At 42.1% G+C, this 14,279-nt stretch overlaps 1 protein-coding gene across 1 annotated transcript in view; it reads right to left on the bottom strand.

Annotated features, from left to right (window-relative positions):
- Nucleotides 1-9,457, bottom strand: part of LOC308586517 (cytochrome P450 4B1-like) — a 34,678-nt gene extending 25,221 nt beyond the window's left edge. Inside the window, exons 1-3 of the mRNA XM_081193199.1 lie at nt 8,958-9,457; nt 6,491-6,632; nt 4,860-4,904 (exon numbers count right to left, since the gene is read on the bottom strand). Of these exons, the coding sequence (XP_081049325.1) occupies nt 4,860-4,904; nt 6,491-6,632; nt 8,958-9,155 (385 nt within the window). The 5' untranslated portion in view covers nt 9,156-9,457. The remainder of the gene's footprint in view (nt 1-4,859; nt 4,905-6,490; nt 6,633-8,957) is intronic.
- Between the last annotated feature and the right edge of the window lie 4,822 nt (nt 9,458-14,279).

Raw genomic sequence — 14,279 nt, 5'->3', positions numbered from 1 at the left:
TCCACACTTATTTGCCAATTCAAATGTCTTTTGCCTCATCTGTTTGATTTTCCATTCTATTTCCTGATTCGTCAGCTTCATATATTGTGCTTGGTATAACTTTATCTCTTTCAGGATCTCCTGTGACTTTGGTTTTGCTCTCAGTTTTCTCTCTCCTTCCTTTATTTTCCCCAGGATTTTATCCTTTTTTCCATTCTGAATTCTCTTCTTAATTACATTCTGTTGTATTAGGAATCCTCTCATAACCGCTTTGCTTGCGTCCCAAATTACTCTTTTTTCCACTGTAGTATTCATATTTATCTCAAAATAATCTCTTAGAGTTTTTTGGGCCTTCTTAGTCACCTCTTCATTCCTGAACAGAGTATCATTCATCCTCCATCTAAAGGAACCAATTGGCGTCAATTTCATTTCCATCTTCACAGCATTATGGTCCAAACAAGTTTTGGGGCAAATCTCCGTTTTGCAGATCTTCAGAACCAGTCCCCTGGTTACCCAGATTTGGTCAATTCTTGTCCAAGTCATTTTAGCCTCAGAGAAGAAAGTTCCCTCTCTTCCCAGAGGGTTCTTCATTCTCCAAATGTCAACTAAGTCCATACTTTCAGTCATGCCAAAAAAAGTTTTTGGTAGTCTACCATCTTTGGTGACTTCCTGTCTCTGTGCCTTATCCATATTTGTGGACACCACTCCATTCATGTCTCCCATCAAGATCATATTATAGTCCATATAGTCCATCAGAGTCTCATGTAGCTTCTTAAAGAACTCCGATTTTCCTTCATTTGGTGCATAAATACCTACAATCAGGAATTTCTCTCCTTGTAGTTGAATTTCAATTGCAACAAATCTTCCTTGGTCATCTTTGAATATGAATTTTGGTGATAGGCTCTCCTTTGCATAGAGGACCACTCCTCTTTTTTTAACTTTATCTGATGAGATAAATTCTTGGCCTAATCTTTTATTACTCAATATCTTCCTATGTAGCCTTATCCCATGTGTTTCTTGTAAACAAATCAAGTCCAAATGTTCTTTTTTCAATAAATGAAATACTCTCCGTCTTTTTTCGGGGGAGTTAAGTCCATTCACATTCCAGCTCAAAAACTAGCTCAAAACCTTACTCTGGTATCCCCCCCAACTGCACCCAATGCTTGCTCTTCTTCTGTTGGTGGTGGTGATGACGCGTTCGCTGGGAGGTCCAATCCAAAGGATAATGCTGATATATCCAGTATTCCCCTGTTTGGTGATCTTCTGTCCGCTGCTCTTTGCTCTGGTCCTCTATCTGGTGATCTTCTATCCAATGCTGTTGGCTCTTTTCCAAGTCCCTTCTGCAGATCTTCTTCGTATTTAAACAAAAACTTTACTTTATCTTCTACTGATCTTATTTTTATTTTCCTTCCTTTGAAACTAAAAGATAGACCTTGCGGAAACTCCCACCTAAAGATGATTTTATTCCTTCTCAGCAGAGCAACAATATCTCCGTAGTTAGGCCTAAGATCCAAAAGGTATTTTGGAACGTCTTTAAAAATTTCCACTCTTGACTGTTGTACTTCTAGGTTCTTCTGGTAGTGCCAACCCAAAATTTTGTCTCTCTCTTCTTTGGTCCGAAGGGAAATCAAGCAGTCTCTTATTCTATTCTTCTCTTTTTTCCCTCCTCTTCCAAGTCTAAATGCCCTCACAATTCTAAACTCTTCTTGACCCAAGTCCAAGTCCCAAAAGTCAGCAAATTCCTGTGTAAGAAAATCTATCAAGCTTTCCTTCTCCAGTTCAGGTATGGCTCTAATCCTCAAATTTGTCTGTTTTTCTTTAAGTTCAATCATAGCCAGCGTCAACTTATGTTCGTCAAGTTGTCTCTGTAGGGTTGGAACTATCTCTTTCTCCAGTTGTGTTACTTTGCATTCAGCTGCAGCTGCTTTCTCCCTGGCTTCCTCCGCAGTCTGTCATGTCAAAGTAGATTCCTGTATCAATTTCTGGATGGTTTCTGTATTGGTGTTCACCTTTTGTCCCAGGTTATTTATACTTTCTGTATTTAAAACAATTTTATTAGTTGCAGCATCCACTTTCTTGTTAAGCTGTTGCAGTGAATTATTTATCTTACTTAATGCAACTGCTAAAGCCTCTTCTGCTGACATTCCTCTTGGTTTTGAATGTACTGATACAGAAGCAGCAGCAGAAGAAGAAGCAGGGGGGCCTGATGTTGAAGCTCTCCTGGGTTGCTGCCAAGTCCTACCGGATCTTAATGTTTTTTCAGCTGTTGGCTGGTCTGTTTTTCCCTTTTCATTTGCCACAACACTTAACAAATTCAAGGTCAGTCCCAAAGTCTCACAGTTTTTTATCTTGTGACTGGAAATTCCCCTAGCCCAGCTCTTGTAAAGCAACCAATTTCAGAGACTTCCACTAGGGGGAAACAGTTTCTATTTATAATAGTCAATAATGTCCCCTTTAAACGCAACTCATACAATCCAAAGTTAGTTTCAGTTTTCAGTTACTTTTTACTCCTTTTTAGAAGCACCCGGAGACAGTAGAAACAATGTATTTCTCTTATTTGCTAGCTGTCAAGGAACATTGTAAGCGCTGTCAATGAACATTCCAAAACGTCAGTCCTGCTAGCAGCCCATTTCCAGGGTCAGAGCGGTGGTATTTTAACTCTCTTCACTCTCTCCTGCAGGCATACTCAGTCCGCAACTCCCCCCCCCCCTCTTTTCCTGCCTCCAAGGGGGGTTTTATGCTCTTTACCGATGGAAATTTAGTCTTTTACAGAAGACTTTCCAAGACTTCAGCTTGCAGTCTCATTGCCTCAGTCTATTTACAAATAGGGAAGGCGGACTTCCTGTATTGAACCTCCCCATTTCGATACCAAATTAAACGTTTAAATTCCAATTCTCCCACTTCAGCTCTACTCACGGGTAATTACTTTGAAGTTGAATTGTCCACAGGAAAAAGTCAGTGCTCTCCGGCAACAGCTATGTGGCTTCGCTCCGTGGAAGAAGCAGACGATTTGAAGCACCGTGCCGCTCACCCCACTTCGCTCCGGATCCCCAAAACCGGTTTCCCCACGAGTAGGGGAGGCGCAAAAGGTGCCCGCCGAATCCCACATTCACAGGCTTCTCCCGCCTGTGATTTTTTGTGGGTCTCCGCCTTTGCCGTGGCAGCCAGACCCAAATTCCCATGGGGCAAATTCCTCCCGATCAGAGGAATTCCGCCATTACTGGAGGCACCAACCCGGAAGTCCCGACAGCATTGTCTTTCTCAGGCACATGCACTAAGGTCATATGTTAAATTATCCACCACAGAGGAAGGAGTCTACAGTAGGAAGTTCCCCCCATTCTTATATTTGTCCCATGTTAGTAGGCACTTAATTGTTTCTTGGGTGGAACAATTCAAGTTAGGAAGCTCCCTTCCATAAGAATCCGTGCACCTGCTACTGGATTTCTGAAACATGGTTTGCGGGGTTGGGGTCAGAACTTTCCAGAACTCAGTTTCTGCATCTCTCAGAAGGCTGCAATTGTCATTATAAGAGAACAAGCAAGGGGGTCATGGTGAGACCCAGTACCTCTTTTTCTAGAAACACAGCACTGGCAGTGCAAATATTTGTCAGCATAGGTGCATAATGGCCACTGCAGGTGAAGGGAGAGCCACAAGAATGACACAGGAGACTGGTAAAATATTTTTTTCCCCATTCCTTATTAAAAAAAATTATCTTCCTGGTTTCTGATATTTCCAGTCATTTTTGCCAATTTGGCGCAGTCCATCAACTTGATCAACCATTCTTCTCTAATACGGATTTTGTCTTCCTTCCACCTCTGGGCTAGAAACATTCGCACAGCTGTCTTTGAGTACATAAACAGTATTTTCTGCTCCTTTGGTATTTCTTCTCCTTTGGTATTTTAAACATTTTTTTCCAACTCATTATATATCATTTTCCAGAATACTTTATTACCTTACTACATAGGATAATGTAATGATTTCCTTTTCTTTGAATTTTTAACATGTATTTGACCCAGTCCTATACATTTTTGCTAACTTACTCAGGGTCAGATACCATTGATACATCATTTTCATATAATTTTCTTTCAATATACAACATGCTGTAAATTTTAAATCCTCCCTCCATAACTTTTCCCGTAATGAAACTGTATATAATATCCAAAATGTCTCGCCCATTGTATCATTACTAAATTTAACTTCATATTTCGTATGCCACTTTAATAACATTTTATACATTTTTGAAAGTAATTCTACATGATTTCCCCCTAATTCTTTTTCAAAGCTTGAAAATTCATTACTAAATCCATTTCTTTTGTCCATATGAAGAAGTGTGCATGCACACAAAAGCTCATAACAATAACAAATTGTTGCGAATTCTCTGCGGTGCTTTAGCAGAAAAGCTCAGAGTTCCAGGTTCTTCAGTGCAGTGCAGTATATTTATTGTGAGATACAAACACACACATAATAATCTACAGGCTATAATACGCGAGCAGTTCATACAGTCAAACAGAGTACCTGGCTGCACCTTAAGGCAAATACGAAGACCTCTAACTCTCTCTCTCTCTGACCACACTCCTCTACACCACCCCTTTATTGCTGGACAGGTTTCCCTTTTAAGCCGATGACAGCCAATCAACTGACAGCACATTACCGCTGGGTCATTCTGCCCCAGCACTTCCATAGAAAGTATTGCAGGCTGATTGCATCAGCCAGTTGCATCAGCTAGCAAACTCAAGCCTGCAGACTTACTATCTCACACAGCATTCTGTGAATTCCAACACAAACTTAAATGGTCTCTAAGGTGCTACTGGAAGGATTTTTTTTTCATTTTGTTTCGACAGTAAATACATAACAAAAAATTAGTGAGAGAAAATACATACCAATCCAAGGAATTAGGAAGTTGTACGCTACAAGAGCTTTAGGATCTGAATAATGAGATAAATGAGAGAAAACTATTTTTGAGAACAAATTTAAATGTTTAATTTGCTAAATTGTACTCTGTTGCCTGAATCTAGGGGATTCCTATGGGAACCCAGAGCTCCCTCACTTGCCTCTCCTTGCTTTTCAGCAGCCAGATCCAATGCACACTCCCACATCTTTGCACATGAGAATTAAGAGGAACAACCTTTGCAGGCCCAGCTTACTCCAAAGTGTGACCATTTCCTTGCCCAGCCTTGGGGATTCTGGCCATTTATTGGGCAAATAATTGTGTTTCCCCAATTTCCAAAAGGTCGTATCCCAGTCTCTAGTGTATCTGCTGAACTTTGTAGCCTGTAATGTTCTTTATCTAACAATCTGATTTGACCATTAAAGATTTGGGGAGAACTAGAGCTGAGAGTACATAAAGAAGGCTGATCGCCAAAGAATTGATGCTTTTGAATTACGGTGCTGGAGGAGACTCTAGAGAGTCCCATGGACTGCAAGAAGATCAAACCTCTCCATTCTTAAGGAAATCAGCCCTGAGTGCTCACTGGAAGGACAGATCCTGAAGCTGAGACTCCAATACTTTGGCCACCTCATGAGAAGAGAAGACTCCCTGGAAAAGACCCTGATGTTGGGAAAGATGGAAGGCACAAGAAGAAGGAGACGACAGAGGACGAGATGGTTGGACAGTGTTCTCGAAGCTACCAGCATGAGCTTGACCAAACTGCGGGAGGCAGTGGAAGACAGGAGTGCCTGGCGTGCTGAGGGCTCTGCTAGGGGTGCCACAAAAGATGGCTGACAATACCACCTCTCCAGCTCCCACGAGGTAATTTAGAGGCGGAGATGGGAGTAATCAGCCTCCCAAATTCTTCCCGGTGTAAGGGAAGAGGCAGTCTCATCCGCGGATGCCCAACAAACCACCCCCAAGTTCGTAAAGAAGGAGGGGGCGGGGGCACTGGATGGAAAGCCCTCGAAGGAGTTCGGATCTCCTTCATGAGCGCTCCAAGTTCCATTTCTTAAGATAAAAAAATGGATTTAAGACCTTGGACACGCTTCAGGTGAAGAAAGGGTAATGATTGGACCCCACTGAACTTGAAGCATGGGAAGCCCCAACAAAAATTTATAATTTGGCAAAATATTTGGACTTTATGATATGTATTTGTATAATTTGGAATATTTAATGTGATCTGATTGGATTGTTAAAATGAAAAACCTAATAAAAATTATTATATATATATATAAAAGAGTGCCTGGCATGTTCTGGTCCATGGGGACACGAAGAGTTGGACACAACTAAATAACTAAACAACAACAAGAGCTGAGAGTTGGAGCTCTTTGCCTGGCAGTGAGGGCCAGGCCACTGACTGGGACTGATGGGAGTTGTAGTTCAAAACATCTTGAGGGCACCTGTTTGGGGAAGGTTGCTTTAGGATGCCATTGAAACATGAATCACTTACATTTATATCTCGATAAAAGCAAAGAACCATGCAACTTACTGTACAGAGAGAAGTGCATGGATAATTTTGACAGCCTCTAGCATACTCATGTAACTGCACGATGAGAGGGACATAAGATACAAATTTCTTACCGCCTCTGCTGTACACGGCCTTTGCATATTCAGGGTGGTTGATGCACAGGAAAGCCAAGAAATTTCCATACCAACGTGGATAACAGTGCGGGTACTTTTCTGTCCATGCAGCTGCGTTCAGGAATTCTTCCTCAGGTTTCATCTGCATAATTTTATTTTCAAGATCGGTAATCAGTTTACAACTTGTTCATTGTGATTAATAGATGTGGTTTCAGATGTGAAAACAGATAAGTTTACAACTTTAAGCTGGTATGCACATGTAACAGTTGATTTATTGACCTGCTTGGCTCAATGCTAAAACCACAGTCTTTTTACATCTGCTTTCTGTTCTGTATTGGCCTCCCCTTACCAATTCCAACTGAACTTCTCAGGGAAAGGGGGGGAAAGGCCACCAATTTTTACAGTTCAAAAAGCCCCCCCCATACATTAGAATAAATTAAAACATCAGACATGTGTGCAAATCTGAGAATCATTCCCCTTTTTTCATAGGATTAGATAAGAGAAACAGATCCATCACAAATGCAAACAGGTGGAGGCCAAATAAGGAGCCAGGAAGTAGAGGTTTAATGTTGGGTTGAAATAGACGACAGACGAGTGACAAGTGTCATATGGGAGGCATCTCCCGAGCATGTCTCGGGGAGTCCCTTTTATTCAATATTACAGCATTGCCACATATGTGCTTGTTGCTGATTGGTTAACACAAATACAATGCAAGGGTTGCATATAGGCATTAATCATCAATAGATTAAAGGTTGGGAAAGGGAACACAGAATTGGACAGGCGTGAATACCTCATATTAAACAATTACTAGTGATTGATATAGCAAGACTTAAACTATAACTAGTGATTGATATAGCAAGACTTATAAGAGCATAACCATCGCATTCTGTAGATGTGGTCGACCATGCATTAAGAACGGGTCAGGGTACAATGTTTCATGAACTCAATGTGAACTAAACATTCTAGGAAGGAATGTTTCAGCTTAGAGTGGTTTGCCAGACTCATGTGCAGAAGGAAAACTTCCCTTCAGTTGAATGTGGGACTACAGATCAACTTGGAGAGGCCACAATACATTACCCTGTTCAAATTGTCAGCCCTCCAGAAGGAGACTGAAATAGATATACAGTGGTACCTCGGTTTATGAACTTAATCCATTCCGGAAGTCCATTCTTAAACCAAAGCATTCTTAAACCAAGGCATGCTTTCCCATAGAGTAATGGAAAATGGATTAATCCATTCCAGACAATGAAAAACAACCCCTAAAACAGCAATTTAACATGAATTTTACTATCTAACAAGACCATTGATCCAGAAAATGAAGGCAATAATCAATGTACTGTACTATAAAATAAATAAGACTGTATTGTAGATGATAAAAATATTTTTATTATTATTATGTGCACTGATGATAGTCATTGTTTGGGTGGGGGGCTTTTATCCATTTTTGCAGTCACACAATCAACCAGTAGCTGAACTGGGTTCCACACAGTTACAAAAACAAGTCACAAATCACAGTCACAAGTCAGTCTCATAAAATGAAGAACAAGTCACAGTCAAAAAAATGAAAAAGCAACACAAACAAAAACACAAAAAAGCAAAAACAAAAGCTTCAGATATCACCTCTGTGTTGTGTGGGTGCTCAACAGCCGACAGACTCAACAGGAAGCCTCTGATTAGCAGTGGGGGACTCAATTTACAAATGGAACATACTCAACAGGAAACGGGGCATGTTGTGCTTCCAAGGAAAAGTTCACAAATCAAAACACCTACTTCTGAGTTTGCAGTGTTCTCAATCCAAGTTGTTCATAAACTAAGCTGTTCTTAAACCAAGGTACCACTGTACACGCAATAGCTGAGCCAAAGTCCAGCTACATGTGTAATCAATGTTCTGCTCCCCCCAGCTCATTGTATTGCCAAGTTGGTTCCTTTACACCATAGCTTTTGGCTTCACAAAGGGGTGGAAGGCGTTACGATTTCCACAATGGTTGTGTACCCTGTTCATAGTGGGCAGTGATTGTGGCCTCCTCTCCAGTCACAAGGTGAGATGAGTCACATCCCAGCCACACTGAAGGGTGGGATAGCCCACCAAAACTAAAGTTCAAAGTGCCCAGTCATGGGCAGTCAATAAACTGGAGACTGGTCTCTCAAACCAGCACGATGGTACCCAAGCCAGCTGCCTTGCAGGCGCAAACAAACTGCATGACAACAATAATGAAACAGCACATTTCATAGAAAATATCCTTTCAGAATGTGATATTAAGCAGAGAAAGCACTGTGGTTGGATTCCTCTGATCACACAATATGAATCGGAACCAATGCTCCAGAAAGTAGTTATTCAGTGCCCTACTCTTTAGGCACAACTGAATGGTGGCTGGTAACACAGAATCCAGTCAATTTCCTTATCGAGAAATGCAATTTTACAAAGAGAGACCCACCTTCCCACCAGGAAAGTCAGAGAATCCCTTACCATGTGGACATGGCCATATAGCCAGTGGCTGGGAGGTCCTGGGAAACTCCGAAAACCCTTGATCAGGTTCTGCCTTGTCTGAAATATCTGGATGGCTTTCAGAGCCACGCAGGTGAAGATCAACATCACAGTCCAATAGAAAAACTGAGAGAAACTCCTGGGGAGCCAGGACCACAAGGGATTGAATAGATTCTCCATTGCCAGCTGACTGCTGCTTTGTTTTGCTCACTGTCTAGAATATGTCCTAAAGACTTTCTGATTCGGCTGGCACGGCTGGCTCAAAATGCTTTGTGGCAGCTGGTGCTGTAGTTATATGTGAACAGCTGGAGCCTTCACTCACACATTGTAATATGTTCCTCCCTGTGGGTGCTAAATCCTCACCTTTTCTCCACGTCATGGCTGGATCCAGATCAATGTTTTTGGAAACTACTGTAACAATAATTATGTGCATGTAGGATGCTTACCATATTTTATCAGGGACAGTATTTATCTATTTATTGGCATGGATTGAGAGCCCTGGAGCAAGCATTGCTACTGTGGTAATAGCAAGCATCAGTGGAGAGCCTTCAGCTGGATTAGGTGACAATTTGCGGCATGGAAATTGGGAGGTTGGCAGGATCAGGCAAAAGCTCAAAGTGCAGGAATGTCAGGGCCAGAGCAACCTTCATCTCATTCATGGCAAACTGTTGTGCAATGCAGTTTCTGAGTAGAATAAAGGGCAACATTACATTACAAACAGAAGAGCATTCTGGAGAGGGTCAAATCAGGGCCTTTTTTGATGTTGCTCCTTCACTTTTTTATTTCCCTCTCAGAAATGAATCTCTGGCACCATCTTTGTTCTCCATTGTATGCCCAACCCTATTGGTTAGTGGTGGGTAGGTGTTGTTGTTTTGTAGTTTTCCCATTCCTACTTGGTTGGTTGTTTCCAGAGTGTGATGCTTGGAGAGTACTGTTATATACTGAACTTGGATCATAGAACAATAGGCAGGTAGGATCCTAGAATTCAACAATCTGATTGGCCTGCAGACCAGTCAGGCACCAGGAGGAAGTGAATCAGCCTAGTAGGGCAATAGGATCCTAGAATGCAACAACCAATTGGCCAGCAGGTGCAGACCAATCAGGCTCCAGGAGGGAAGCAAAACCAGCCAATTACAAGAGACCCATTGTGTAAATAATGTATATACAGCCAGAGGTTTGGGGGGGGGATTACTATTCCTATAATCTGAACTAATATTCCTATAAGCCCCCCATTGGCTTACAGCTAGACCCTGCTCAAGGTCCACTGTGTCCTGTTCACCCTGAAACCCTGCTTAAATGAGGAATTGGACTGGCTCGTGGAGCAAGGAGTGCTCAAGCCAGTGCCTAACGCCCCCTGGGAAACCCCCAAGCATCACGCCCATCAAGTCCAACGGCTCAGTCCGCATCTGTGCAGACTACAAATGCACCCTAAACAAGGCCCTTATGGCCCATGCATACCCGGTGCCAGTGGTCTGCCACCCTGGCAGGGTCTAAGATTTTTGGCAAGCTGGACTTGGCCCAGGCTTATCAGCAGTTGCCAGTTGATGAGGCCACCTCCGAAGCACAAGTGATTGTAATGCACAGGAGCGTGTTCCAGGTCAAGCAACTGCAATTTGGCATCAGTGTGATGCCAAGCATATTCCAAAATCTAATGGACACTCTCCTCAAAGGGATTCCTGTTATCACTCCCTTTTTTGATGATGTGTTGATCACAGAGCCATGCCAAGGGAGTGCAAGAAAGTATTTATTCATATGGTTAAATTATAGAATTTACTCCCCAAAGGTACAATGATGGCCATCATCCTGAATGGCTTTCTTAACCATATGCAGGTTGCAGAGCTGACTGCAACCGTGGGTTTGCTTCTCATGCCACTGCTGGTGCATGGCACAAAAAAGAAAGACTGTATCTGCATGGGGCTGCCACCTTGTCTGAAATAGGCATCTTATTCTGACCTACAGCAGCTTCCTGTAGACCCAAAGGAAGTATGAACTTTGAAAGCTGGGCATATATGTATATGCTGGATGCAAGAATATCACAGTAACTAAAATAAAATAAAATAAAATAAGTGAAAGAAAATACAGGCCAATCCACTGAATTAGGAAGTTGTATATTGCAAGAGATTAAGGAACTGAATAGTTTAATAAATGAGAGAAGATGAGAAGATTAGAGAAGATGAGGTTGGCACGACATGGTAAACAGTATTTGTGAGAACACACTTAAATGCTTTGCTAAATTGCACTACGTTGCCTCATTCTGGGCAATTCTTATGGGCACTCAGAGCTCCCTCATTTGCTTTTATTTGCTTTTCAGCAGCCAGATCCAATGGACACTCCCACATCCTTGCAAATGCAAGTTACGCAAACAAGCTTTGCAGGCCCAGCTTACTTCAAGCTGTGCCCAGTTCTTTGCCCAGCCTTGGGTACTCCAGCCATTTATGGGAGAAATAGTTGCACTCCCCACACTTTCCCAAAAGAAGTGTCCAAGTCTCTTATGTACCTGTTGAACCTTGTAGCCTGTAATGGGCTTTATCTACCAATCTGATTTTGCTGAGCCATGGCAAGAATTGGAGGTGCAATAACATACTTGCCAGCAACGGAGGAGTGGTAGCCTCAATTACCTGGTTGGCAAAGTAGCCGCATGACAATGAAAAGAACAGCAAAAGATTGCGCATCTCACCTGGACGTGGCTGGCTAGGCTTCATCCACCAGAGAACCGAGTTTCATTACATTCTGAACTGGATTTGATATTATTCTCATCCAGGAATCTTGGCACACTGGGGAGCTGTCCTTAAATGGCTTTCATACCTTCTCCCACGGGTTAGTAAAAAGGGGGAGATTTGGATGAGCAAGAATAGGGCTCTGAATTCTCATTTATTTGACTTCACGAGCTCTTTCTCCTCAGGTTTCATCTGAATCATTAATCAGATTTTAAACCTGCTTTCTTTCTGTTTCTTTCTGTTCTGCACAGTTTTACAATGAGAGACCCAACATCTCACCAGGAAAGTCAGGAAATCCCTTACCATGTTGTAAAGTAATTATATAAAGTTTTAGTTTGCTTATGCTCCGTTGTGGGTGCAAATCTGCAAAACTTTCCCCAGTTTTAGGTAACATTGGATAAGAGAAACAGATCCATCACAAATGCAAAGAGTTGAATGCCAAATATGGGAGCTGGGGAGTAGAGGCTGAATGTGGGACTACAGAATATCAGCTTGGGGAGGCTACAATACATGGCATTACCCTGTTCAAAATTTCAGCCCTCCAGCGGGAGGGTGAAATAAATATACACCCAACACTTGAGCCAAAGTCCACCTACACCTGTAATCAATAGCCTGCAAATTCCCCAATTTCCTTTTTTAAAAAAAATAAAATTAAATTGAAATAATACACAGTCTCTGAAACGATACAAGAAACAAAGCACATTATTTGAAATTTGCCCTTCTCTGAAATTTGCGGTGTAGTTCTCCAACATATACTGAGGTAAATTGTGCATTAAAATGCATGTATTCGTGAAAATGAAATCAAACAACACATTATATTAATGACATTGCTTTGCAAAAGTGTGCATATTAGACAAAATCACATACATTTGTACGCTAGGAAAAATTAGCACAAATATTATGGATTTTCATGAGGACAGAGTGCCAAGTTTCAGCCTGCTTCCACCTTGGATCCCCAGATGATGTTGGATCACAACTCCCATAATCTTCCACCATCTTAGTCAATGGTCAAGGATGATGGGAGTTTTAGTCCAACAACTCCTGGCTACCCAAGGTGGAAAAGAGCACTGCTCTAGGTTTGGTTGGAGGAAGTTAGCAGCTTGGAGCTATTCAAGGCCCTGCCATTGGACTAGGCCATGGGCTCCCAGCTGAGGTTAGGTTAGCTCAAGAAAGTAAAAATACATGGGATATATCTAAAATGACTGCTCCCCGCTTAAAACGGGGGCGCCCTTTGCGTGGACGCGCGCAGCCCCTAGATCTGTAGTGGCTCCATCAGCATAGGCTTGGCTTTGCCTTCCCTCAGGTGGGATACCTGGAGGTCTCCACCTACCTCAGTCAGTTGTCCAATCCCACCTGGGGGAAGCGTTGCCAAGGAGACCAGGCCAGGTAGGGGAGGGATTACCTGCCCACACAATAGAGGGAGGATCTTACCTGGGAATACTCACTTGGCTCCAGAGCTTCTAAAAACTTTTTGGAAATGATATATAATGAATTGAAAAACATGTTTAAAATGACATTTGTAAAAAACAAACAAACCCAGAAGCCTTTTTGCTAGGCATTTCAGGTCAAGAGCTACTGAAAGAAAAATTGAAAATATTCTTGTATGCTACCACAGCGGCAAGAATCTTATTAGCCCAAGGTTGGAAGACTGAAGAAGTACCAACAAAGGAACAATTGCAAGAAAAACTGATGAACTATGCAGAATTAGCAAAGTTAACAGATAAATTGCACGAAAAGGACAATAGAGACTTTTAAAATGAATGGGAATCTTTTATAACCTATTTACAAAAGCAACATAAAGAAATGGACTCATTGGTAGGTTTTGAAAAAACATCCACAAATTTATTTAATTAAAACATGGAGGAAGACATTGTAATAACATTTAAAGTACATTAACTGTTACGGAAAAGCAGCAATGCGGGAGCGAGCTGCAGGTGGCTGGAAAGCAAAACAGGATGTGATTGTTGGGGACTGTACCGTGGGAACAAAGGGGCAGTCTATTCACTGTGCTGAGCACCGGATGTTAGCTCAGAGTGTCATCTGACCTATACTGGAAGTACAGGGGTGGAGTTTATCTCTCTGCTGTTGGAGTCTGATGAGTGCAGACGCGTTTCTCTGTACTGCTGCAAGGACAGAAATAAAGACATGTAAATACATTTCTGTCTGTCTCTTTCCCCTCCCTGGGGGAGGCAGGGAGGAGAGAAGAGTGGTGTGTTCTCCTCACGCTCGAGGAGGATCGCCGATAGTGACCTAGCCTGTATCCTGCCGGGAGACGCAGAGGGGGAGGTCAACAAGGATCTCAAGCCGAGGGCCTGGAGAGTGGCCAGTTTCCTCTGATAAGGCTCAGAGAATCCAACATTAACATGCAGAAGGTAACATTTTTTTTTTTTGTAACAAACCAGAAAGGGAAGATGAGGGAAGTCACAGGGGAGGGGAGAATGTAAAATTGGATAATCGCTATTCGTAATTTGTTATGAAAGAGGATATTCAATAAAATATTTATTTTTTTAAGAACATTATAGTGTAATGGACAAAGGAAGGAGCCCAAATAAGTGATGCTCAAAGTAAAACTTTGAAACCCGTGGAC

Source organism: Podarcis bocagei (assembly GCF_964188305.1).
Source record: "Podarcis bocagei genome assembly, chromosome: 5".
NCBI lineage: Eukaryota > Metazoa > Chordata > Lepidosauria > Squamata > Lacertidae > Podarcis > Podarcis bocagei.
Note: the sequence above shows the minus strand (reverse complement) of the source record. Positions and strands in the feature narration are given on the sequence as shown.